The 22,685-nt window shown below is 41.4% G+C and overlaps 3 protein-coding genes and 1 long non-coding RNA gene across 8 annotated transcripts in view; 1 reads left to right on the top strand and 3 right to left on the bottom strand.

Moving 5' to 3' along the window:
- Positions 1–328: 328 nt before the first annotated feature.
- Positions 329–907, bottom strand: LOC130140045 (uncharacterized protein At4g14450, chloroplastic-like). Its single transcript, XM_056318352.1, has one exon. The coding sequence runs from the start codon at positions 873–875 to the stop codon at positions 513–515; it is 363 nt and encodes a 120-aa protein (XP_056174327.1). The 5' UTR covers positions 876–907; the 3' UTR covers positions 329–512.
- A 4,046-nt stretch (positions 908–4,953) lies between these two features.
- Positions 4,954–12,016, bottom strand: LOC115677679 (DNA repair protein RAD5B-like). 2 transcript variants are annotated; one of them, XM_030600866.2, is made up of 18 exons: positions 10,608–12,016; positions 10,158–10,291; positions 9,920–10,055; positions 9,786–9,827; positions 9,283–9,432; positions 9,049–9,203; positions 8,864–8,948; positions 8,550–8,774; positions 8,251–8,394; positions 7,981–8,133; positions 7,767–7,834; positions 7,442–7,564; positions 7,252–7,351; positions 6,934–7,046; positions 6,269–6,845; positions 6,097–6,168; positions 5,897–5,995; positions 4,954–5,218 (listed from the first exon to the last, which is right to left on the bottom strand). In XM_030600866.2, the coding sequence occupies exons 1-18, from the start codon at positions 11,985–11,987 to the stop codon at positions 5,096–5,098; spliced, it is 3,879 nt and encodes a 1,292-aa protein (XP_030456726.1). In that variant the 5' UTR covers positions 11,988–12,016; the 3' UTR covers positions 4,954–5,095. The 2 variants fall into 2 exon arrangements, with proteins under 2 accessions (XP_030456726.1, XP_056162469.1); XM_056306494.1 differs by having other exon boundaries at positions 4,954–5,995.
- LOC130136289 (uncharacterized) lies at positions 5,858–7,165 on the top strand. Its single transcript, XR_008815284.1, has 2 exons — positions 5,858–6,346; positions 6,433–7,165. It is a non-coding gene; the product is annotated as an uncharacterized LOC130136289 (long non-coding RNA).
- A 3,786-nt stretch (positions 12,017–15,802) lies between the features above and the next one.
- The window catches only part of LOC115677682 (actin-related protein 9), a 57,094-nt gene continuing 50,211 nt past the window's right edge, over positions 15,803–22,685 (bottom strand). For all 4 annotated transcript variants that reach the window (XM_056313160.1, XM_056313155.1, XM_056313158.1 and 1 more), the window contains exons 9-22: positions 21,555–21,619; positions 21,144–21,233; positions 20,374–20,424; positions 19,895–20,026; positions 19,568–19,657; positions 19,403–19,473; positions 19,117–19,316; positions 18,993–19,036; positions 18,864–18,913; positions 18,114–18,159; positions 17,577–17,627; positions 16,782–16,928; positions 16,503–16,568; positions 15,803–16,376 (exon numbers count right to left, since the gene is read on the bottom strand). In XM_056313160.1, the coding sequence (XP_056169135.1) occupies positions 16,785–16,928; positions 17,577–17,627; positions 18,114–18,159; positions 18,864–18,913; positions 18,993–19,036; positions 19,117–19,316; positions 19,403–19,473; positions 19,568–19,657; positions 19,895–20,026; positions 20,374–20,424; positions 21,144–21,233; positions 21,555–21,619 (1,034 nt within the window). In that variant the 3' untranslated portion in view covers positions 15,803–16,376; positions 16,503–16,568; positions 16,782–16,784. The remainder of the gene's footprint in view (positions 16,377–16,502; positions 16,569–16,781; positions 16,929–17,576; positions 17,628–18,113; positions 18,160–18,863; positions 18,914–18,992; positions 19,037–19,116; positions 19,317–19,402; positions 19,474–19,567; positions 19,658–19,894; positions 20,027–20,373; positions 20,425–21,143; positions 21,234–21,554; positions 21,620–22,685) is intronic.

Raw genomic sequence — 22,685 nt, forward strand, 5'->3', positions numbered from 1 at the left:
CCGAGCTGGCCAAATTAGTCTCACGTAAGGCCACTTCAGGCACTCATTATGATCTCGCGCACGATCAGTTCCGAGCGCGATGAGCGTGCACACCAAACAGAACTTCACAGATGAATTCGATGAACCACAACCCCTAAGATTTCCTTTTTAAAGAAAAAACGAAAGAAAGGCAGAACGAAATTAGATGCGACAACCAATCAATGGACCAATTGACAAAATCGTCGCGGAGTGAAAAGACCCAATTGCCCCCCCACTCCATCAAAAAATCCGAGTAATCAATCATGCATTGGGGTTGGTCAGAATTGGTGTTTTACAGAAGAAGAGAAGCTAGAAAGGCTGCGTATAATTATAATTATACATATAATTAATTACACTTCTTTTGTAGTTAGTCGCTCGCGCGTTTCAGGAAAGCGCACGAGCACCGTCAGATCTAACCACACACGACCCGACCCGACCCCACCCTAAGAAAAATTCCTCTTTCTATACACCAAAAAAAAGAAAAAAATCCGGAGTCACACCGGGATGAACGACGCCTTGCGCTGAGCCGGCTCGTAGCAGAACGGGGCCGCCGGGTGCTGCCACTTCTTGAACACCGCCGCCGCCGCCGCCGGCTCCTCGCCGCCGCGCGGCTTGGCGCCCCCGCCCCGGCCGCCGGCGGGGCGGCGCCGACGACGGCGACGGCGACGACCGGCCGGCGGCGAGCCGCGGCGAGGTCGGGGACGAGGCGAGGGGCGAGAGGAGGGGATCGCGACGTTCCACTGCCGCGAGGCCGGGCTGGCGATCTGGAGGGACGCCGGGGCGCGCCGCTGGAGCCGGCTGGGCTGCCGCCTGCCGCCGCCGCCGCCGCCGGCGACGCTCCTGGATTTGTCGGCCATGGGGCAAAGGAGGGCGATCGAAGGAGGGAGGGAGGGAGGAGGAGTCGAGCTGAGCGTCGGCGACAGCAGGAATCCACGGCGGAGAGAGGGTGGGGAGAAGGGGAAAACGGAGGAGGAGGAGGAGGAGGTGAGGTGGAGGATGACGGAGATGCGAGAAGGAGAGAGAGTTATATATAGAGAGAGGAGACGACGGGGGGGACAACATGTGGAAGGCACGTTACAGAGAGAGAGAGAAGAGAGAGAGAGAGGGCGGTCCATGAAAGAGTCAAATCAAAAGGTAGGATTGGAATGGAAGTTTTGTTGGGCGAAAGTCGGCGCACGCGGCTCTCTGCTTCGCTCTCAAGCTGTGTTACGAGGGCTCGCTCTTTTTGCCCTTTTCTTTAGGGATAATGATGTTAAACGGTTTTTAAAACTTTGACCCAATTTATAATGTGATTCCGAAACTTTTAATTCGTTCGATGTGATTCCTAAATTATGTGAAAATATTCAATGTATTTACTAAATTTGAATTAATGAAATGACAACATTAAACATTTTCATGTAGTTCATGGATTAAATTGAACATGTACCGAAAAATTCATTGACTACATTGAACAAAAAAAAATAATCATCAGGGACCATATTGGACATTGAGTTAAAGCTCAGGAAGTACATTGAACACATTAAAATTTCAAAAATCACAATGAACATTGAGCCAAAGTTCAGAATCTGTTTATGTCATTTTCCCTTCTCGACATAAATAGTCCATAAACTTTAGCTTAATGTGTAATATGATCCCTTAATTTTTAATTTTTTTAATATGGTTCTTGAACTTTAACTCAATGTGCAATACCGTCCTTGAACTTTTATTTTGTTTAATGTGGTTCATGGACTTTTAGTAATGCATTTTCGTATAGTCCATGGACTATATTAAATATACATACCAAAGTCTAATGATCACATTGAACAAATTAAAAGTTTAGGGACCACATTGTATAGCGTAGGCTATGAGATTACACACATATCGTTTTTTGCTCGAAAAAAAGTACGAGATAAGGGGGCCACATAACTGCATCCCTCAGCGTTAGCATAGGGACTCGATATCCTGCCACAGAATGCTATACTTACAAGTGCGGCGGATGCAATGTTGCGCCATCCCTACAGGACAACTCTGTACCAGAGTAGCAGATCGACATCGAAGAGAGGACTTCTTAGGATGGGTCAGCCTATCACCCTTACTTATCGAAATGCCAACTAGAAATAAGCCCTTTCAATCTGGGTTGGCTCAGATTTCAAGCCTAGACTCTTAGGATTTGAACCCCTGAACCCTTTAGAAGGGTAACCACTTGAGAGCAAGAATGATCCGGCTGAATTACCATATCAATGGTTCATGTACTTATTTCAAGATATCATAGATTTGTTGCCAAAATGTATGTAACATCAACTATGACACAAGCACACATTACAACACGATTTACAAAACAGCTGCAAAATACGGAACAGACTCAAGCGTAGAATAATGTTGGCCAATTACTAGGTCTCTTTTTCTTTCTTTCTTTTCTATTAAGAAAAATAGTCTAAGCACTTTTTGCGCCCATAAGCTACTGAAATCTAACCGGTTCCCTCGTTCCATTCTTTTCAAAAAGGAGCGTACATCTTCAACATCGAAACAAATGCATATTACATATCGATGTTCAAATATAGACGAGCTCGAGGTCGATGAAAAAAGAAGGAGCAAGAATCACAGGACACCGATGAAACCGGGCTACGGCATATTTATCTCTAGATATCTGCATCGACCATCTGATGATTAAGTTAGTTATCGTTGAACAGAGCAAGCAATGAAAGAGGAAGCGTTATTCGAACCGACATAAAAAAAAAATGTTTTATGGTATGAGGATCGTACGATTTCGGAGCGTTCATGAAAAGAGGATGAATTGAAAGATTAAAATATATATACCACCAAATCATCTCCGAAAAGGGGGTCAAATATATGCACATAGCTTGCCTCCTCCCCTCCCTTCAAAAACTCAAAGAGAAGTAAGTAAGTGGAAAAGGCTCCCAAGGGGGTACTACGGGCATTTCGTCTCGAGCGACGCCGTGAAGTGGCGCGGAGCCGAGCCGAGCCGAGAAGCCGTTCTAACTTCCAGGAGAGGGAGACGGGCATCGTCAAAAGCCACGAAGAATTCTAAGCGCTCCGCTCCAAACGAACTGCCCACGCTTTTCTAACCGACCGACCCCACCACCGCCTCTCACACGAGTCACACCCACCAAGTGATCGGGTGCAACCGGCGCGGGTGAATCCGAGAGACGCGAGCCGTCGGATCTTCCGGTAACCGACGCGGGGGCCCCACACGGGATCCGACGGTCCGGACGCGCCGGGACTGGCGTGAATCCGGGTGCTGCGGTCCACTGATTTTTTCTTTCCTCCCCCCCCCGCCTCGTCTCGCGGCATCGCGCACCACCAGATTTTGACCAATCGTCGGCGGAGGAGCCTCGAAGACCCTCCCCCCCGACATCCGGCGAAGACACGTCGGATGGGATCCTATCGTGGCCCTCCACGTGGCACGACCCTCTTCCCAATCGGTCTCCTATCTGTCTGGGGAGATCTGGGCCCCACTTCCGATCCCCGAAATTCAACGGCCGCATCCCGTTTGGTCTGTGAGGCGAAACCCCGAAACCTGTTGACTTTTTCTGTGAAAACGAATTTTCGACTCATTCAATGTATTGAAAATTACTTACAAAGGTTGAATAAAGATGCTGCAAGCCCTGCCCCCATGCTTGTTACCGGGCAAATTGTTACATTTTTTGCGCGTTTTTATCTTTTTGAATCGATCGCAAAAGTTATCCTCAATTTTCGCTCTCCATGTCAAATAGACTCCTCCATCTTCATTTTGCATCTCCCCGATCTAGAAAAACCTCGGACCCAAAAAAAACAAAAATCCGAAAAGAATTATTTGTGACTTTGTCTCGTGCCCGTTCCATCTCCTAACACACAATATCACAGCACGTCGATGACAGAGAGACACCCTCGCAGCCACGGCCCGACCCCGAAACCGATAAGGACCGCCCCTCGCCCCCGCCCGTCTCCCCGCATCCTTGTCTCTGTTTGTGGCGAGATCATTTGCTGCTTGCGAAGGCGAGACACGTGATCTCGATCGGAGCCCACCGCTCGCGATCTCTGAGGCCATGTGAGATCGGCCTCGAGTTCACGAGCCGCACAAGCTCGGCCCATGCGGCCATGGCCCACTAGATCAAGATCTTTCGACCTCAATCCGGCCTTGAGCTGGCACGGCGAGTCTCGTCGGCCTCAGATTGAAGGTCGGCGAGGACCCCGAAGGATCGACAACGGCGCACACGGGTGGAGAGGGAGAGACACGATGGTGGTGTGTTTGTCGAACAGAACAAGCCTCTCCAATGGAAGGAGAGACGGGGCGTGTATATCGGGGGGTTCCTTTTCTCTTGTTAAAGTGGAGGTAGTTTGGAAAATAAAACGACAATCCGAATAGATTATGTGCAGGCAACATTAGCCCAAAATCCATTATAAAAAGGCGAGGATAATCGCAAATCTTGAAATGTATGGCGGACATTTGATGTGTGAACCGTAAACAAAGTTAGAAAAACGGCCAATATAGCTTCTTTTTTTTTCCCCTTTTTCGGATCTAAACTTTTCCTTAAAGAGCTCCCCCCACAACTTTAGAAAATTTCTGCTGGTCCAAATCGCACGAGCATCCAGGACCATTTCACACGGGCGTGCGCTTCATTTTCCTATAGTGCTGCCCCCTCTTGTCAAAGATCCGGCCGGTCCAAGGCACCGAAAAGAAAAAGAACAGGAACGAATTTTCGAGAATATTCCCGAGGAACCATCTTTAGATCTTCTTACAAGTCAACAGCGACAGAAAAAAGAGGAAAAGATGCAGCGACACCAAGAACGATATAACGGCGGAGAAACGAGGGAGAGAAGTATTCTAATTTCGCATTCGTAGATTCAGCTTTTGACCAAATGGGGAATGAGATGCGGCCCCCCAAAAATCTATCTCCAAAACCGGGGCTGGCTTTCATCCTATGCCACATAAGTTTGAAGATGCCACCGCACAAATAGTCAATGCTGAAAGATCTGGTCTTCAGCCTTAGCTGTCAGCATGAATTTCCCATGTACAATAGATTACAGGAAGATTAGTTTAAAGAAATCCGAGGGGATTTGGGATTTTTCTTCAAAATTCTTGGCACTCCTTTTTCCTCTATCTGAAGAGCATCTTGAGCTCCTCCAGCCTGGCAAACCGGACCTCCTCGTCGGTGAGGGCGCCGGCGATCATTCGCTGCTTCCTCGCCTGAACTTGCTGCATTCGCTCCTCTACCGTGTCCTGCGCAATTTTCAGTTTCAACTGACATCATTCTAATCTGACAAAAGCAGTTTTTTCGGCTTGAAATCGGTGTTTTTCTCTAATCACAGATTCAAGACTACAGTTCCATTAGGAAATACCAAATTGGTTTTGATTTTTCTTTTACTCGGTCTAGGTTCAGTTTGGCTCAACTCATTTGGAAAAATAACCGAGAAATCGCAACATAATGAAGAGACTTGACCTAGACGGATACCTGTTTGTCCAATTTGTATTGAACAGAAAAGATTGGCATGCTCTGAACTTAAGAACGACAAATTTCAGTGGAGAACGTCAGATTTGGACAATAGGCTGATGTCAAGAAGTCAAGCTTGAAGTTGAAGAGAACTGGATGAATGGGATTTCATGGTTTATTTATACTAGGACTACCTAATTAAGTTGGAGCTTTTTTCGTAAGTTGACCCCCCACGAAGCTAAGTCCCTTTGGACTTGGTCTAGGACCAACATACAAGGCATACCAGTACGTGGCTGTTCAGAGTTCAGACACAGACAGCACGTGAAAGGGAAAAGTGTTGTTGGGTGGGCAAGCTCAAAGCTTGGTCTGACCCATATGCCTAAATTCTTAGATGTACCTGCTATGTGTTTTGACCCCATAGCTCGACCAATTCCCGTAGGAGAGAAAAGTACAAACAGCAAACTCACCTTCACAATGAATCTTCTAACTGAAACAGTTCGTTTTTGTCCAATGCGGTGAATTCTCATGATTGCTTGCTCTTCTACGGCTGGGTTCCACCATGGATCCTACATGTATGAGCAAGATTAATTTGTATAGAATGACTGGTTCATAGATTTTCTAATTGTAGCGGGTGTGCCAAGTAGATGAAAGCTATCACGAAACGTACCATGAGAAAGACATGAGAGGCAGCAGTTAAGTTCAAGCCTACCCCACCAGCTCTAAGAGACATCAGAAGTATCTGAAGTTTATGAGCAAGCAAAGGAACCGGAATCAATACAAACAATTGGTCAAGTGTCACAGCAGGATGATCACATGGTGTGTGTATTAATCAGTCTTACCATTTTGTCATTTGTCTCATTGAACTCCTTCAAGATCCTCTCCCTTTGCTTCTGCGCCAGTTTCCCATCAAATCTCAGGTACCCGGATTTTCTTCTCTTAAGCGGTATCTCCAAGAGATCCAAAAATGAAGTCCATTGGCTAAATACAATGCTTTTCTCGCCAGAGCCCGACTGCCGAATATTTTCCAGGCAATCTAAAAGCTTCGACACCTTTGAAGATTCCTTCCAGTTCTTTTCAACATCAACTCTGAACTGGCTTTCTGTAGGGCACGTAATGAGATCGTTTTTCCTCAGCGTTTGGCGACAGATTGGGCACAGGCCAGAGCTATGTGTAAGCCAGCTTGACAAAAGGCATTCCCTGCACATCCTATGAGCACAAGGTGTGAGCACAGGGTCATCTGCTGACTCCAGGCAAATTGGGCACTCTGTATTTTCGCCCCGTCGGATGCCGTCAACTACCTCTTCAACATAGGCTCTAGACGGGACTATCTGATTACAGGAGGCAGAATGGGGATTCATATCAAGGAACTTTCTTGCAAGCTTGTTCAAATCTGCATACTGCTGGGAATCACTTCGGCTGTGCATCCAAAGGCATGTCAAGAAAAAATCTTCACGAACAAACCAACAAGAAGGAAAACTTTTTGAGTCCATCGATAGTTTGATACCTCATGACAAGGAATGGATGGTTGCAGCACTGCCTCAATCGAAGTAGAAGTTCAAGGATAGATGCGAAATTGTGAAGAACCTTGCCCTGTGCTACAAATTGATCAAATCGTACCTGTTTTGATTTTGCACAAGAATGTTAGCTGCATCATTAAGAGAGAATACTCTCGCTAAATGTGTCTCTAGAAGAAACCGCTGGCACTAAAATAATAGTTCAATACTTGGATCGAATCATCCTCTCATGCCTCAGGCCTGTGGAGCATAACTAATTCATCTAAAGCTAACATGCATACTAATACAATAAGAACAGTGAGACTTACTTTAGATCTCCTGAAGAGCGCATCGTAAAAATCCTGTTCTGCTTCGGATTGTTCACATTCAATAGTTTGTATATCAGTCGGAGGGAGACTAAGTATCGGCCTGAATGAGAAGCATCAAAATATTAGGACATGATATGAAATCACTCATCTAAATCAGGAAAAAAAGACTGCATGAGCATCGGTTGATTACCTTCCTTCTTTATCTTTGCTTTCTTTAGTTCGTCTCAACATCAGAGAGTTCAATATTATTCTGACCAGCTTTATCCCTCTTCCATCTCCACCCTCATAAGGACTTTGTATACGCTTCTTCCACCTAATAAGACAGGAGGAATAAATAGGAAGAACACAGTTATGAGGTGCAAATGACAGTGACATTTGTCTCTTGGAGAGCTCCCATTTTGCTAAAAAGCCTGAGGCTTTAAGCAAATGATAACTGTAACTACAATTGGTCCTCTGAAATCAAAATGAAGCATGAATAAATTTAGTTTAACACTTTTAAATGTATGAACACATACCATGCCCAGTTGCACCATGGTTCAACACGCAAGAAATGGATAAGACTGTAGAGATCTTGTAAGTTATTCTGCAAATTTACCAAAAGTTGGTTGTTAATCACCAGTTGTGCACGGCAAAGAATCTCTCAGCTTTTATTCTTTATAATCACCTATATGCAAAATTAAACTGCAATAATGTAGCAAAGCATGGATCCACCAAGGTAACAGAACAGACCTGAATGGGGGTTCCAGTGAGACACCACCGAAAATGTGAGAGCAAAGCAAAGGCAGCCTGAGCACCTTGGGTCATCCAAGATTTAATTGTATGAGCTTCATCCAAAACTACCCTATACCATTCAACTCTGTGGAATATGCTGTCATCTTGATCCTGAGACGGAATTTGAATCACTCTATTATTCTTTTGGTTATTCAACATCAGGTTGCGGGAGGGGTTTTACATGGTTCAAGATAGCCAAAAGATGAGTTTTAAGAGATGCAATCTCACATGCTTATAAGCAGCCGTTAAGACGCCGTATGTAGTCAAGACTACATCATATCCTGAGAACACCCTGGGATCATTTGTCCTATCCCCACCATAGTGTACAAAAATTGAAATGCTTTCAGGCTTCGAATGAGTTTCAAGCTCATCCTGAGGACGTCAACAGAAGGAATATTTACAAATTGCCCTTTCAAGGAGTACAAGATAGCAAACTTAAGCTCAAGCATATAGATGGCCGTTTGAGGTGTCCATCAATTTCAAGCAAGAGAGAGAAAAATAAATGAAGATGTTTTAAGAGAGCTCACCTTCCACTGGCTTAATAGAGCCATTGGACATATAATAAGAGTGCCACCTTTTACTTTTTGCGTGTTTCTTATGCTTGAATCTCTCTTCCTTCTCTTTGTGCTATCAACGTCATCAGCATCCTCCGTGAGAAATTTTTGCGCATCTGGACGTCTCCTGCTCGGTCTTGCATGTATTAAAGCTATCGTCATCACGGTCTTCCCAAGCCCCATTGCATCTGCTAATATCTACAATTTACAAAGTCAGAAACCTCCCCTACTTTTGCCATTTGCAAATGCAACACAATGAGTGCAAGATGCACAAGTGAAAAACTGACCCCTCCTCTTGCCATTTGCTGAGCATCCGGAAATTGTGTGGTTGCTTCGCCGGAGCATACATTTACATATATAGAAGAGGCCGCCCTGAAAAATTTCAGTCATATGGTTACAGCATCCTGGCGTTTCATATGCTTAACATAATTGAAATGCAAAGGTAACAAATTTTTTTGGGTAAAACACATACTCATCGCATATACGGTATTCTGCCCAGCAAGGATTAAGAGTTTTTGTGGCATTCCCTGCAACATATGTTTGTTTCTCTTGCCGTGACATCCAGTACAGAGCTTCCTTCTGGTATGGCTTTAGGGTACACATAAGGGTATCTGGGGGCTCCAACTCCTAGACGGTTCATTGAGAGAATTAAGAATAGATTTTACAATGGCAACACTAGAAAAATATGTACTATTTCGCATTTTACCTCCAAGTCATATACACCTGCAGATCCAATGATCTTGTTTAAGGCTGCCTCGGAGATGGCTTGCTCATCCTTATTTTCTTCCAGACACTTCTGGCCACTCTTTCTTGTCATGGCCGTGGACAATGCTGGCACAGTTAGATTTGTATTTCCCTGTTTTGATCAATGATAAGCATGCGGTTTAAAGAAATAAAAAATCGACGTCTTGTCAGAACTCAGACCATGCTTAAAGCACGAAGTTATAGTAGTAATATGCATGCAAATGTACTCATTTTGCAATAATATCTCATATTTTGGAACTTCTGATAAAGCTGATTCTTCTAGTTACTTTGGGAAAGTTTTAAGGACAAGTGAACACTTTGGGACATTTGGTTTTTCCGTAGTATCGTGCATGTCAAGGCTCAATACAATGTGCTATGTGTATTCATTTGAGCAATAAAGCTTACATGTATTCACAACAAAGGAAAACAACAGACGGTGGTAAGTTTACACAGGTTGAGATTTACCAAACATTTCCCCGTATTGAGCTCTTCTGGGTCGTACGCAGCCTGGATAAACCAAAGTAGAGATTTCAATGATGACGCTACATGATTGACATCGAACTTGAAAGAGATGAGGACAACAAATAGGGAAGAATTACCTCTCGATAGGGTTTGATCTGCAACAACTTGAATAGGGTCAATAGAGGATATTCAGTGGAGTCAATGTTGGATGGATCATCTAGCCTCCAGGACGACTTGGAATTATTGGTGAAAACAGAATTGTGCATATAAAAGCTTCACAAATAGGATAACAAAAGTGAATCCTCAGATGTTTTTCTCTAATCAAAGCTCACACATAAAAAAAAAAACTTTGTGGCCAAAGAAAAAGACATTCACCTTACATACAACATTATTTCTTGCCCTATGTACATGTTTGCTGGGGCAGCTATGCAGCGACCATAAACCTTCACCTTTGAAGATTTCACAAGGGGAATAACGCATTTTGCCCACGCCATTTCAAGCCGACCAATCTAATTATCGATCACAGAGGATACACAAAATTATCAGCCAGGCAAAAGTTCGCGTTCTCATGATCTCATAACAATCCAAGTAAGGTACTGACAAAACTAGCTGCCAGATATAAGCACAAAAAGGAAAAAAATTACAGTTGATGACAACAAAGCGAAACCACTTGCCAGGAGAAAGGGATGATGAAACAATATTGAATTGCTTCATCTGTCTGTGTTCACTATTTATTAAAAGAAAGGAAAAACACCAAGTTGAGTACCAAAACTCTACAAAAATAACAAAGAACAAAAAGTCGATATCCGAAGAAACGTAGCTAACCTCCCCATGTCTTTCAGTAGAGAAACGAACTATCCATTGTGAATTATTCCTTGAGTTTGCGGTAGGAAAATTAAAATGGATGATCTCATTATCAATTAATTTCCTTCCTTTGGTGGTTGAAACCCCATTGATCACCCTCCTTCCCACCAAATGCCAGTCCGGCTCTACTGCGAAATCGGCATCTTCCACTACAGCACAACTTAGACTCCTATCTTCAACGACTCTGCTTTTCAGACCGGAGGGTTTCGGCCCCAGTTGGTCAAACCCCGGAATGTGCTTCTCCGGCATAAGCTTCGGTTTAGCCCAGTTAATTGGAGTAGCATCTATTGGATCCACACCCATGTCTTTCCTCTTTTTGGGATTGAAATCTTTCTTACCATCCCAGGGCTGGACTTGCAAATCGCCCCGTAGTTTCTTCTTTTCCTCTGCTCTTAGCACTGTACTTTCCGCAACGATGACGACATCGGGCTCCGCCTTGATTATGGTCCTCTGAGATGATCTATCAACCATCGATCCTTGACCAGTCCCTTGCATACCCTGGTTCCTGTTACATCCCTCCTCAGACACCATCTCTACCTCTCTTGCATCAGGTACCATATTCTCTGCTCTAACCGTACTCTTTTCTTCTCTCGCAGCTGCCTTCTCTACGCAAACAGAGTCAGTTTCACCCTTTACCCGAACCATCGTCCCCGTCTCCATGCTCTGGCTCCTCAGGTACTCCTCATCGGCCACCACTTTCGTACCAGTGGCCTTGAGGAACTCATCGAACGACATCATCGAGAAATCAACGCGTCCCTTTGCTTCCGACTGCCGAACCAGCCGGGGTTCTTCCGGTGCTCCTCCGCATGCTTTTTCTTTGGGCAGCATACCGTCGTGGACGACGACATCAGGCTCTGTTTCGGCTACGGTCTTCTCAAATGACGCCTCCTCCTCTGCTTCACACGCCGTCTCCCCTACTACAGGGGACTTCTCATCCCCAACGGAACCGAAGTCCTCCTCCACCCAGCCCATTACCTTGGACTCCACCCCGAGGTACTCCTCATCTGCCGCCTTCGGAAGCTCGCCGGAAGACGTCCCCGACGGATCGACAGGCACCTTCGGGTCTCCCGTCCCCTCGGGCGGTTCCGGCTCCGTTCCGGCAGAGATCCTGGCGCCGGCGCCGGCGAGGGCGCGCCTGACTTTGAAAGGGACCTCCTTCCAGGTGCGGAGGATGGGGTCAATGGCGGCGTCGGCGTCGCCCAGGGACTGGGCGAGGGCGGAGGAGACGTCGGGCGTGGACATCTCGTAGCCGATGTACGTCCGGATCTGCTCGATCTTCTCCGATCGCTCGGTCGGCGCCTCGCCGCCGCCGTCCACGTCGCGCGTCGTCGTCGTCGTCATCGCGGCGTTGCAGAAGAGAGAGAGAGAGAGAGAGGTGTGAAATGGAGAAGCTCTGTGTTTTTTTGGCGCGAGGGGGGGGAGGCTTTTCAATGACGTGGGATTTCGATTTTTTGGCGCTATTTTTTTTTGCTTTTTTGTTTTTTTTTTGGGCTCGTAAAAATGTTTGGTAAAAGTGAAAAAAAAAGGGGGGAAAAAGATGGCGCGAAAAGTGGAGGCGGGGTGAAAAAAAAAATTGGGAGAAAAAAAGGTATTTTTTTTTTATTTTTCTCGTGGAATTTCTTTTTCGTGAAATCCCACGTTTTGCATGTGGCGAGAGAAATAGGAAAAATTATATGGATTATGAAGGAAAAAAAAAAAGGTTGCTCGAAATTTGGTTTGAGTTTTACAAAATGAGAACGGTATCGACTCGTTCTTTTTTACATTGCTTAAATTTATCAGTTAATGGAAAAAAATGTTTTCGTCATCATTAATCTTGTATGCTCAAGCATTTTCGTAGTCGATAGAAACATTACGCGTTCGTTCGTTTTCGTGAACGATGTAAGTAATCGTCTTTTTCTAAATATTTTCCAAATCGTTGATTTGAAAAAAATTGATTATCAACAGCAATTTATGCCCGACATTTTCGATGACGATAAAAATGTTTTTCCTTCATTCGTTTCTATAGATATGCACGCGATCGATTTTAGGAAAAAAAAAATTCCAAATCATTGATTTCAACCTAGACAGAGGCGCGAACTAGAAAACCATATCTTTTTTCAGGTTATGCTATGCGTTAAGAGGAGGTAATTGACCAAAAAGTTTAAAACCTATTGTATGATAGTCAATTCAATATTAAACTTTTTAATTGTATTAATTTAGCTCTAAATCTTTCGATTATGCCAATTTAGTACTCATTTTTTTCATGATCATAAAAAAGATCGAGTGCGTTAGTTTGGGAAAAGAGTTTTTAACTTATAATTTAAAATTCATATGTTATTTGACAAGTATGATATCGTGGCTCACAATTTTATTTTTTTTTGTCTATGATTATGGAAAAGTTTTGGTTTATTCCTAAGTAGTTGTTCTAATGAGTGCGGGATTTTGTTCCTTGCTTTGTACGGAAACTCAATAAATTCAAGAACCCTAATCCTCAATTAGCAGTAGCATACATGCCATCTGAGGAAGATTTCTTTGTGAAGTTTTCACGTCTAATCGAACCATTCCAATCGAAGAGACTTTACTGGAGGTTGTGATGTAAACTCGGTGTCGGGTAAGAAATGAAAGGCTAATAAGGCTAAAAAATTCTTTCTAACAGTTTCGAGGTCGGTGATTATCTTGGAATCATTACCAACTTACCCAAATTATTCAAAATCTTTTGGCTCTTGATGTTCAACTCGTCTCAAAGAGTCCATTGGCGAACGACCGACCTTAATCGGGCCAATAAGTAGACTTAGTTTCCTCTACCACGTTTCCAATTGATGGGTTACGATCATGGACACTGCCTACATTTATATTTTATCAATTTCGCACGTGTGTAATGTCCAGAACTGATAACTAGTTATGGTTGGACGAAAATATAACACTTAAACTATGCACATGACTATTTAGACCAATTTTTTTGTTAGATTGTAACGGAAATGATATATATGATTTGATTTTCTTATTCCAATCAAACGAGGTCCTTATTTCTTTTTTACGTTTGCTAATATAAATTTACCTTTACATGATATTTAGAGATTTAGGTGGTTTTGTCTACACGTTGTTTTACTGGATGATGTCTAAAATAGCACATTGATCCATGGGAAGAGGAAAAATATAGTATGATGCATTGTCATACTTTATACATGTGAGCAAATATTTTAATAGGGTATTATATTTTTATTTAAAGTGTCCTTTATTTTAGAAAAAGAAATCGTTCGTTCAACCAAATGTTGCAACTGTCATGACCATTTCGCAGGAAATACTAACCACCTAAGAAATTACTTACAATATAGCTTGTCATATATTTTTATTCAAAGGTTTTTCTGTTTTCAAGTGTTTGAAGAGTGCAAAAAGAAGAAAATAAATCATAGAATGAATGTTAACGAACGGACAAACATGTTTTTAAAAAACTTCAATGAAAAATTTATGATGAAGAGCTTCTCTCGTTTAACCTCTCGATGCATTTTTTCTTTATTTTTTTTCTTGTCTCATGGTAAATTGAATTTTATAATTCAAAGCGATATCTTTACTTATCTAATTTAAATAGTTGTCCCATCGTGGTTAATGGTGAAAGGAATCCATTGGACAAATGACCAATTACACGAATTTTTACGAAAATTCTCCTTTTTCCAATTCACTGGTTTAATGGCGTTGGCTCTCTCTATTTCTTTCTTCTTTTTTTTCTCTTCCTTGATCAATAGAATTTCATCATTTTTTTTTTCTAATTTATTGAGGGCAGAGTTTAAAAACTACATAAAGACACGATCTCAATCAAGCCAAAATCTGATATATTGTCATACCAACAAGATGACCATATACCTAATGGCATCATGAGTTATGAACATTGAATGTACTAACTGAAGATTACATTTCGATGCAAGTTTGCATGGAAGTGAAGCTGTTCGATCGGTAATCTGCGGAAGTACGACCGGGATTCTCAAGCGATGTCGCCGACACAAAAACCAGATCGTGTGCTGGTGCGGCTTCAGAAGCGTACGCGATGAACTTAAGTCCCTTCATTACTTTTGTCTCCTGTAATGGATCTGGTTGTGGATTTGTAAGACTCATTATTTGCACGACTGTGATCAGATTTTGAATGGTGTAGCGGGAGGAAAGGAAAGATAAGAGGAGCTGTTGGCTGATCCGGTGGAGTCCCAAGAGTAAACGTGCAGCATTATGCTCAAAGACGAAAGGAGATGCGGATAAGCTATGCGTAGCTCTTCTCCTGCAATTCTCGCCTGCCTCCTACTTCGGATGTTCCCAATTGCGCACGACAAATCAATTCGATGCCGAGGCTGGATTTGTTTACAGGAACTTATGCCGATGTTATGAACGTTACGACGATAAGCCGGATACTTCACACCCTTCAGAGTCGTCCTCGAAGCTTAGTAGTATAATGTTGTATCCAATTTCGTCATATTCATGTTAATAAAACCGTGACTCCGATGAATCTTTGCGGCATCTTTACCGCGACTCCTCTATTTATGCTATATGTACAGTGTGTAGAGACTACAGAAGTATGCTATTGTGCTCTTTTGTGTAATATCTGGATGGTATATGCAATGTGCAAGGTGAAAGTCCAAATTATATGGATAAGTTACTGTGACAGTAGTCTCGGAGTTGGCCGAGACCCCTGTATTCACTTGGCCTGCCGTGGTCCGAGGTCATCGAACCGAAAAATAGGTAAAAAATCCTGACTTGCCTAAGCATACATTTTCAATTTGCATATTGTAAATTCGACGCAATTAGTTTCCATAAAGGAACGCATAGTTTGGTTTGGTTATTTTAATGTTGATGAAAATATTTTTCATTTATTTGTTTTCCTAAATAATATGGAAGCGATCGTTTTTCATGAAAACATCTTATTTATCTTTGATTTTATGAAAATCTTTTCATGATCAACACCAATCCATATCTCACATTTTCGTTGACGATGATAATATTTATCCTTCATTAGCTTTGGTAAGTTACACAAGCAATCCTTCATAGAAAAATCGTTGATTTTCAGCGAAGCAAATGCATACCTAAGCAACCGTATCTTTTCAAGTTATGCTATATTTACTGGAAAACCATGAAAAAAATACACATTAATGGGAATTCTATTTAGATCACCGGGTTATATCCTTACTCTATAGTTGCTAAAAATGACTTTACATATTTTGGATCTATACAGTAAGATAAGATAAATTTCTTTTTCATGATCATACAGGGTATCCAAACTTTTGGCTCGACTATTTTCCACGGATGCATACAAAACGCTGCATTCCCGTGGCAGAAGACGAAGGAAAAGCAAGAATCGTCCATGCCGTCTGTAACTCGATAGAAAAGCTGAAGTCAATTTCACTCCACCCAAAAGATTTACACCTGCTCTACCTCTGGTCAGATAAAAAGGAAGAGAAACTACCTAACGACGAGCTCATCGATTTTTGTATTACCTTAAACTGTGACTTGAAACAGGAAAAGCTAAAGGCCAACGACTGAGATCCACATACCACTGTCATGCTAACATTTTGCTTCTGACTCCGAGCAACTGAAGTGACAAATGCAAACGAAGATATGCTCTTGCCTAGGCACCAGGGAAACCTGAAAGTAAAAGAGGAAGGAGGAATGCAATCTATCACCAATTACCCTTCCCAGCCGCCTGATAGTGCCGTAGACGCACCCGCTTTCTTTGTCCACGGAAACCAGCCGAGTTCGGATCCACTTCGACTATCAACAAGAAGCTTCAATAATCAGGATGTGCAAACTCTGATCAGAAACCTGAAGTCGAAGGAATAAAATGCAACAGTTAGAACTACCCTGTGCAATCATTCACATGAGGCACCAGACGCTCACAATTTTTAACAGGCTTACGACCTTGCCCGTGGAACGCATAGAAGGGGAAACCACCTGCTGCAACTGCTGCACAAGTGAAAATGATTTAAAACTTCAACATCTGGTAGACACATAATTGTATTTAGACCCATTGAGATCAGCAATCAATGTCCTCAAATGCAGTTTCCAACATCCAATAGCGAAATGCTCATATTAACTTTAGAATATCTTGCAAGTCATAATGAGGGCATGTCAGCTGACCAGTTTATTGGGAGTAGCTATGAGCCCCGACTGTTTTACCTTTCAAGAATTTATGTAACATGTTGCTTGTGCTTGGACATAATAAGAGTCCTTGTACTTTCTGCCACTACCAACATGGATTCCATTGTGAATCCAGTCCATACGATGTATCCAAGCATCTCGACCAAAATCAAGAATTCCTAAAATCTGTTGAGAACAAAGCATACCACAGTAAAAGGAAATATTTCATCTGTCAGAACACTCCTAGCAACAGTCTTTCAAAACTGGAGATATGTTAGATTTTGACCCAAAAATTTTCATGGATTGCACTCCAAACTAATAGCGTGATAATTGATCAAGTAAAGAAACGCTACAACTTAATTTAAACAAGTAAGCTCATCACTAAGAAATTGCGAGTTCGAACGATAAAATTTAAGTTAGCCAGTTTTTAAATACACTATTTGAGAGACCATGACAAGGTCTGACTCGAGGATAGCAATAACGTTATGTGACGAGTTTGCATTACCATGGAAACATGGCACGTCTCTCTTTGAAGAAGCTTTTCTTTGTATCTTCGAGATGCGGTTTTTTAAAAAGGCACTTACTTTTGGAAAATGAAATGTTTTCCTTTACCCCCAAAATTATTGGCCGAGTAAAAGGCGATGCTGGTGACCATGTTCTGCATATTTTGATAAAAAAACCACGGAATTTCTTATACAAAACAGCTCCCGGTCTCCATCAGGCAGGAAACGAAATGAGTCATGTTCAACTCACCAAATACAGAGTCTTAGTCAAAAGTCATCTTCTTACAGCAAAAAATAGTGAGAAGATGTAATGAGACAATGCTTATCTTACCGCTCCGCCTTTCCATGACACAAAAGTAGGGTGTGTTCTTGATTGCAAAACCTGTTGAAGACAACTCAGTTTGCTCAATCCCGAAGTGCACAAATTTAGTCCTATTGGAATTTTCACCTCACATGCACTGTTGGCAAGTCTAGCTTAAGAATACTGCACATCTCTTCAAAGCATGAGATGGAATGGTGACAAACACAAGTCATGTGATACAAATGATACGCCCAGAAAAAGCCAAGCCTCTATATGAACTTTGAATAAGACATGTTTTAAGAAAATAAGACATGTTTTAAGAAACTTATATAACTACGACTGAGAAGCATAGATAGAGTGTAGTCCTTTGTTCCAGCAAAAAAAACATCCACAAATCGACCTATTTAACATGCAAACATCGTGCTAATTTATGCTGCTTATCATGTGGTTGCCAATAAAATGAAAATAAGCTGCACAACCAGCTAATCTCCACGACTAGTTCACAACTAAATATAGCAAGGAAATACTTAACATGACAGCGACAAGGCAAGGAAAGAGTGTACTGACCTCAACTGTATCTATTGCTTCATTTGAAGGAATTGCATGCAATACTCTGTAACAACAGAATCAATGAGTAATGAAAAACAATTTCAGGCTTCGGAATTTCTATTGAAAAAAAAAGAAAATACTGGACAATGACACCAGAATCCACGATGGGCACTGAGCCACATTAGTATTGATCCAAGGTTCAGACTTTTAAGTTCTCCAAACAAAAATCCTTCTAGTTAAATAGAAGAGACCACAGAAAACAAAAGAAAATACCATTAGCTGAAATTTCAAGTCCTAACGATGATTGTTGCTTGATAGATAGAAAAAGTTAAACTATGGGGCACCATGCATACCCATTTACAAAAAGAGCCCAAAAAACTAAAGCCATACACAAAATACCTGTCAAAACCAAAAGGAAGCTCAAATAAGGGAAAAACCATCAACAGTATATAATATAATAACATAGAAGAATAATTTAGGTTTTAAATATCATGAAATCATGACAAGTCCGAAATATTCATGTATATAGCTCATGGTCTATATTAATGTGATCCTTCTTCACACTTTTGCCAGAAAAGAGGCCAATATTTTGATTTAAGGAGGGGTTACTCCAGCAGATTTCTGTAAATAAATTCATTGATTTTCTTTCAGCATAGACAAAGCTCTTTACACCCGTTTATACAGAGTTTAACATGAAATTCTGTCACTGCGCCAGAATACTCACAAAGCCACGATTCTGCAAATGTTTAAAGCATAAGAAAAACTAACCTATCTTCCACAGCAGGAATGAGACCCTCACTCAGAGCTACTCCACCGATCTAAATCACAAGACACCATCATTTTCCTAGTCAATATATAGCAATTCAAAGAACAACTCACTGTGTGCACGAGACTCACCAGTTGTATGCTACAGAACAGTTTTCTCTTGAGATCAATACGCCCTGTCAAAGTAATATAAAAATTATGATCCCTAACACATGACACTCGGCAAGCAGAGTTCAAGAAATTGGTAAGGACCCACCGGTTGAAAGAATACTGCTAGTAATTGCTTCAGCAAGGCCAACCTTCTCTTCCTTCTTAGGTTTTGTTTGAAATATCGGATAGCTGTCCCACATTGGCAATCCAATGTTAAAACCAGGATAGAGACTATCCGCCATGTCCGGTCGTCTGGGATAATCAAAATGCCATGTTTCTTCTAGCATATCCTCGTAATCATTAAACCTTGTAAAACAATCGCCATGGTAGAGAAGTTTTATCATGATTAGACTCGCTCTGAAAAGCTTTTTGAACGAAACAATTTCACTCACCAAGAACGAGGTGGTGGAGGATATACATCTGGAACCAAAAGCGTTGGATAAAACAAACCCATAGGAGGTACCTAATTAGAAAAGAACCATTAGTCCATCTCTAAAAAGCTAAATATCTAGCAAGCAAAGTAATATAGAGATGAAAATTCACTTTGGGAAATATACATTGAGAGCAGTAAGCCTCGTCCTATGAGACGCAGCTGGCATCCCATCCTCATATGAGTGAACAACTGCTACCGCATCAACCTCCCCCTCCTGTAAGCAAGAAACTTAGTTTATGGAAGAATGCAATGACACGACTTGCCTGAAAGAGAGCACGCAACACATGTTTCTGCATATACAATGATACATACATATGGTTCCTAAACAAAATAAATCCCCGTTCACATGGGGTTTCTACCATTAAAAGTAGAGCATAGATATAAGTTCTTAGTGCTCACGAGTATAAGAATTTTTATGAACACTGAATCTTAATTACCAAATGAGACTTACTTGGATGTAACAGTATGATTCTTTCAGTTCGTTTAGCATCAACATGTCTATAGGCTTGGTCAACATGTCTGTGCGAACTTGAGGCCATGTTTGATGATGCCTCTGGGTCCATAGGAGGCATCTGGATATATCCTGAAACCAAATTACATATCAATATCATAATCGTTGATGTTCATGAAATAGTTTCAAGTCCAATGAAAACAACAAAGTAGATATATTGGACAAATAATAAATAGTTGCATGCTGAATTAAGTTATCTCAAGATAAAAATATAAAATTTTTGTCAGAAGCTCTCTATCTCTAGAGTGAAGCCAAATAATTAGAGCCAGCCTCACATACTTCAAGCAAATCAAAAAGGAATCTTCAATTATGTAAGGTGGTGAGGCAAATCAACTTTAAACATTCTGCATATGATGGTCTCTAGGCTAATGCAGATATACTGCAGTAAGCCCAGAACAATGACAAATAGTAAGCAGCACCTCTCCACCAAATGGTAATGTCTTCTCGGAGGTAGGTAGAGCCACTCCATCCTGACATTTAAAAAAGACAATTCCTTCATTAACTCAGTGCTACATAATATATCATAGTTTTTAAGCCATCAGTAGATATAAAGTCCAAGCAGAATGTGTAAAGTCTAATTCGTTTCATTGTTGTTCATACAATATTGGCACCCCCGAGGGTTATTTGTTTACCAGAAGAATGTAAATCAGACATAAGAAACACAGTATCATAGTGGTCTAGAAAAGGAGAGTGCCTGTTTACAAAGGTTACCTTTGTCGCATAATCGATGATAGGCAAAATCCAAACCTAAACAATATTTCTTCGTCATTTTGATTCAGTTTTCATCCACTAATTTGGAGGTGACACTATCATTAACAAAATGAGAGATGGTGGAACAAGAAATTTATAACACAATGATCTCACTGCTGGTATTGGTGATAACAAGTCAGGAATGATGTTGAAAGTGGAGACTGCACTGTCTTTCACAATAATTACAGGGCAATGTGGATTTCACATATAATTATTCTGATCATGGGTCACGCACAAACACAAATGAGGATAGCTCTGGTTTCTTTTCCTTTGATTTATGAAATGGTGTTATATCTAAGGTCAATCTATGTTGAAATGACTGGTGAATTTGCTTCAAAAGCTTGGAGGCAATGATTAGCATTGCATCATCTGCTCTGCATCACCAAAAGCAAGACTTGTACACTCCAATGGAGGTAAAAAGTAAAAGAACCACAAGTACCTCAATGCATATGACCGATATCACCTGGGCTCCCATATTCACAATGCATGCAGTTGACAAACCGTTCCCAAAAGCTGCAGCAAGACCTTCCTGAGGAATCAGTTCAGGTCAATATAATATTCATAGTCTACTAATGGAGAAAACAGTGGAATGTATAGTCACCTAAATATTTGTCCAGGACACTGATCACATCATGAGACTCAAAACACAATTTGGAGCATATAAAGCACAGAAGAGAAAAAAACATGCATTTGGAAAAAGTTATTGCCGTGCAAAGTAAACAAGCTGTAAGACATGCTAAGAGCACATACTATTGTACGATTTAACTATTTTATCATACAGTATCTTTCACAGTTAACATAAATGGGAATAATTTTCTGCAAGTCATCGGAAGGCAGAAAGGTTCCCAACCTGGTGTACCACAGCGGAGCTAAATTGCAAGTCCCGCAACACTATAGAAAGCACTTCCTTAATTTCTGCTTGAAACCAGAGAAAACAGAAAATTCAATGTGGAATCTGCTAAATTCCCTGGCAAAGAAAAACAGAAAACAACCAGGAACCCATTCTCTGGATTCTGGATACATGTATTCAATGCAAAATGCTGAACTTACAAGAAAACAAGGCAAGCTGTTTGCATAAATATTGCCATAGAAAAACCTTTTTGCTATACCAAACAAAAGATGTATTTAGAACACAGGCGGAAAAGGGATACCACCCACTCAAGGCACAGATGCAACTCATCCTTCATCCGTTGATGTTGCATTCACTATTTCATGTCTTAAAAGTATAGTTGGAAAGGCATATAACTAAAGATGAAGAATCCAGTGAAGAATCTAGATAAATACCTCTTCCATCAGCAACATGTCTAAGCTTACAGAATTTCAGCTCAATAAATGGGATAACGCAGAACTCTTTAACTACTTAAGCTAAACCGCATTCTCAAACCTAATGAATTACCTTAACTACTTAAGACAACAGAAATTCTTGCATAGCATGGATGATTTTGAAGGGAGCAGGAACACTTATAGACTGGAAGTTGATCAGAGAAGGATAGCTAATCCATCATAATCTATTAAGTATACAGTAGTCTATCTCCTTCCGGCATGGTGGTTCAAGTGTAAAATCACTCGTAAAACAGTTATTCCCCAATTCTTTTAAGGCTTGTAGCAAGCCAGCACAATCTTGACTTTTTGTATACTGGTCACAACAGAACCTGATGGAAATCGAATATCGTTTGGAGCGCTTAAGATTGGGAATTGAGACGGTGTGGTATTTCTTCATTCTTCGTTACAATCTTGACGGTGTGAATCACATTGAAGATAAGGATCATTAGGTCTTAATCTATAGCAGGTATTTTCAATCAAACCATATACTAATCTGTCATTTCAGTGACACTTTTGAGCAAGGAGGCTAATTTCCCATCAAGGTAGATCTAGCAAAGGAAGTTCCTCGAAGAGTAGCTTTCTCTCCCTAGACAAGAAGGCAGTTTTGAATAGCATTTTGACAATCAGTAACATGCAGAATCGCTTTGATTCTAGTTTA

Source organism: Syzygium oleosum, unplaced genomic scaffold (assembly GCF_021117445.2).
Source record: "Syzygium oleosum isolate NSW1041296 unplaced genomic scaffold, Sole_v2.1 Sole_v2.01, whole genome shotgun sequence".
Lineage (NCBI taxonomy): Eukaryota > Viridiplantae > Streptophyta > Magnoliopsida > Myrtales > Myrtaceae > Syzygium > Syzygium oleosum.